The sequence below is a fragment of the Scylla paramamosain genome, chromosome 11 (genome assembly GCF_035594125.1).
Source record: "Scylla paramamosain isolate STU-SP2022 chromosome 11, ASM3559412v1, whole genome shotgun sequence".
In the NCBI taxonomy this organism is placed as follows: Eukaryota; Metazoa; Arthropoda; class Malacostraca; order Decapoda; family Portunidae; genus Scylla; species Scylla paramamosain.
In genome coordinates, this window is record NC_087161.1 from 23,971,023 (window position 1) to 23,973,522 (window position 2,500).

At 36.7% G+C, this 2,500-nt stretch overlaps 1 protein-coding gene across 7 annotated transcripts in view; it reads left to right on the plus strand.

The window, feature by feature from the left end:
- Positions 1-2,500, plus strand: part of LOC135105090 (peripheral plasma membrane protein CASK-like) — an 88,562-nt gene that overhangs the window by 61,017 nt on the left and 25,045 nt on the right. For all 7 annotated transcript variants that reach the window (XM_064013050.1, XM_064013051.1, XM_064013052.1 and 4 more), the window contains one exon: positions 2,270-2,462. In XM_064013050.1, coding sequence (XP_063869120.1) covers positions 2,270-2,462 — 193 coding nt within the window. The remainder of the gene's footprint in view (positions 1-2,269; positions 2,463-2,500) is intronic.

Genomic DNA, 2,500 nt, shown 5'->3' on the forward strand with positions numbered 1-2,500 from the left:
AAGTATGAAATGACCAGCAACTGATTTATCCCCTGAAATATTGAGAAAGTTTGACGGCCAATAAATGATTTTCCTATCTCTTTGTATATATGTTTTCCATTACGAGCACATTGACCATTACCCAGGCGCCTCAAAGTTGGGAGAAGAGGTCACTTTTATCTTTCATCATTACTCTACTGTCGGTAAAGTTAATTATTTAGTTTTATCATTCTATTGTATTTACTTTTTTTTTTTAATGCATAAGTGAGAGGAAACCAATGCCAAAAAAGATCCAGAAAAAATTGTCTCGTTAATTATCTCTCCAATAAAATAAAAGAAAAAGTACTAAAGATGATGGATGGGGATGAACACTGCCTTGTCATCGTCATTAAGTCTGGTTTTGCTTGGAAATTAAACGTCTAGTTTCGAAACCTGTTATTAATCCTTTCGCTGCGATATCCAACAATTCACAACACTGAATAATGTATGAAATCTTTATTAGCATCAGCAGGAAAAGGAAACAAGGGATTGATGAGAGATTATTTTGTAGCCAGTATAATGATTCAATATGCCGTAGAGTGAGAGGTGTCAAAGAGTAGTTAATGACTGATTAAGGATGCACCAAACAGCAGCGAAATGGTTGAAACACCTCAGGTTAAATGTTGAATGAATCTTGTAAGATCTGGCATCCTACTGATTAATGAAAGAAGGCACGAAATGAAATATAGACACCTAATGAAAATAAAATATACTTCAATACAAAAAAAAAAAAAAATGGAATGTACTTAATGACAGCTAATTAAAATAAGTCAGTTGAATTCCTGGGTAATCTAGTAAAAGCACAGATGTCTCACGGGGATTTAGGGAATGTATAGAGAAGATCAGGCAGATCAGACATCCCTTATGGTGTCTTGAGGAGCTTAGCGGGACGGTGAAAGGAAGGAGTGGGGAGGGAAGTAATATTGTGTACCTTAGTGCAGGGGATGGTAATGTAATTGTGGATTAGTAAGACTTAATCCATTTAATTACGTGTGAGATTAGATGCTTAACTTTGAAACAGTAATGCATAATAAATTAGAGCGTTTGTTCTAGGTATCGTACATGTATACCAGGATATACTTTCATATGTATATATACTCGTATATATATATATATATATATATATATATATATATATATATATATATATATATATATATATATATATATATATATATATATATATATATATATATATATATATATATATAAATGGTAATATTGTTTATAGGGCATTAGTGGGCGTCCTTCAATCCTTGAAACATACAAAGGATATCAATTTGAATCTTTTAAATAATGCAGTACAAGAGGTATTAATTTGAACCTGTTAATAAGGAGGGTTTTTATGTAGGTGCTCGCATATTAGTCTAATTTTCGCAAATAATATCTCTCGTACTCTTAGTTTTTATTTATTTATTTATTTGATTTTTTTTGTCGTTCGCTTAAACCCTTTGTCTCCTTTCGATATTTTTCATTCAAAGTTTTAACCTTCGATTTATCGTTCTTCCTTTGGACAAATCCACTCTTTGTGTCCTCTTACCCTCTTACATATCTGTCTAGCCATCCTTTCATACATACATATACACATACATGCATTTATAACCATGAGGAAGCCATTAGTCGTACAAAGAAGGCATCGGTAATATCATCTCCATACCACTTCACAAACTCGCCTGCCCACTCAGGCACCGCTAACTAAACCTTTTATATCTGTCTTTTTTTTCTCTCTCTCTATCCGTTTTGCTATATATACTCTCTCTCTCTCTCTCTCTCTCTCTCTCTCTCTCTCTCTCTCTCTCTCTCTCTCTCTCTCTCTCTCTCTCTCTCTCTCTCTCTCTCTCTCTCTCTCTCTCTCTCTCTCTCTCATGCATTTCCATATTTGTCCGACATTGTTTAAAGAATTACATTAAACTATGTTGTTTTATACTAATTTCAGACATACGGCGCTATATGATCTATTGTTGTGGCGCCGTAAAGTCAGTCAGTCAGTCAGTGAGCCAGTCCGTCGATTCATCTATCAGTATATCAGTCAGTCAGCAGTCATTCAGTCAATCAATTAGTTAGTCAGTCAATCAATTAGTCAATCAGTCAGTCAGTCATCCAAGTAGTTAATTAATTAGTTAGTTGGTCAGTCAGTCAGGCAATTAATCAAGCAATGAATCAGTAAGTCAGTGTCAGACAATTAGTCAAACAAATCATTAATCAATCAACCACTCAATCAATCTCCTTCCCCCTCTTACACCCCCTGCAGGACCGCGACAAGTACGCCTCCCGCACTCACCTTCACTCCACGGTGGAGGAGATGCGGAAGATGAACGCGCGCCGGAAGCTGAAGGGCGCGGTGCTGGCTGCCGTGTCCTCTCCTCGCTGGACAAGCTTCTATAGTGACCCGACTCTGGACCCTTACCCAGAGCTGCCGGCCGACGACGACGTGTGTAGTACTGGTAGGTGTCCTGGGTGTCTTTACTGTCTGTTCTCTCTC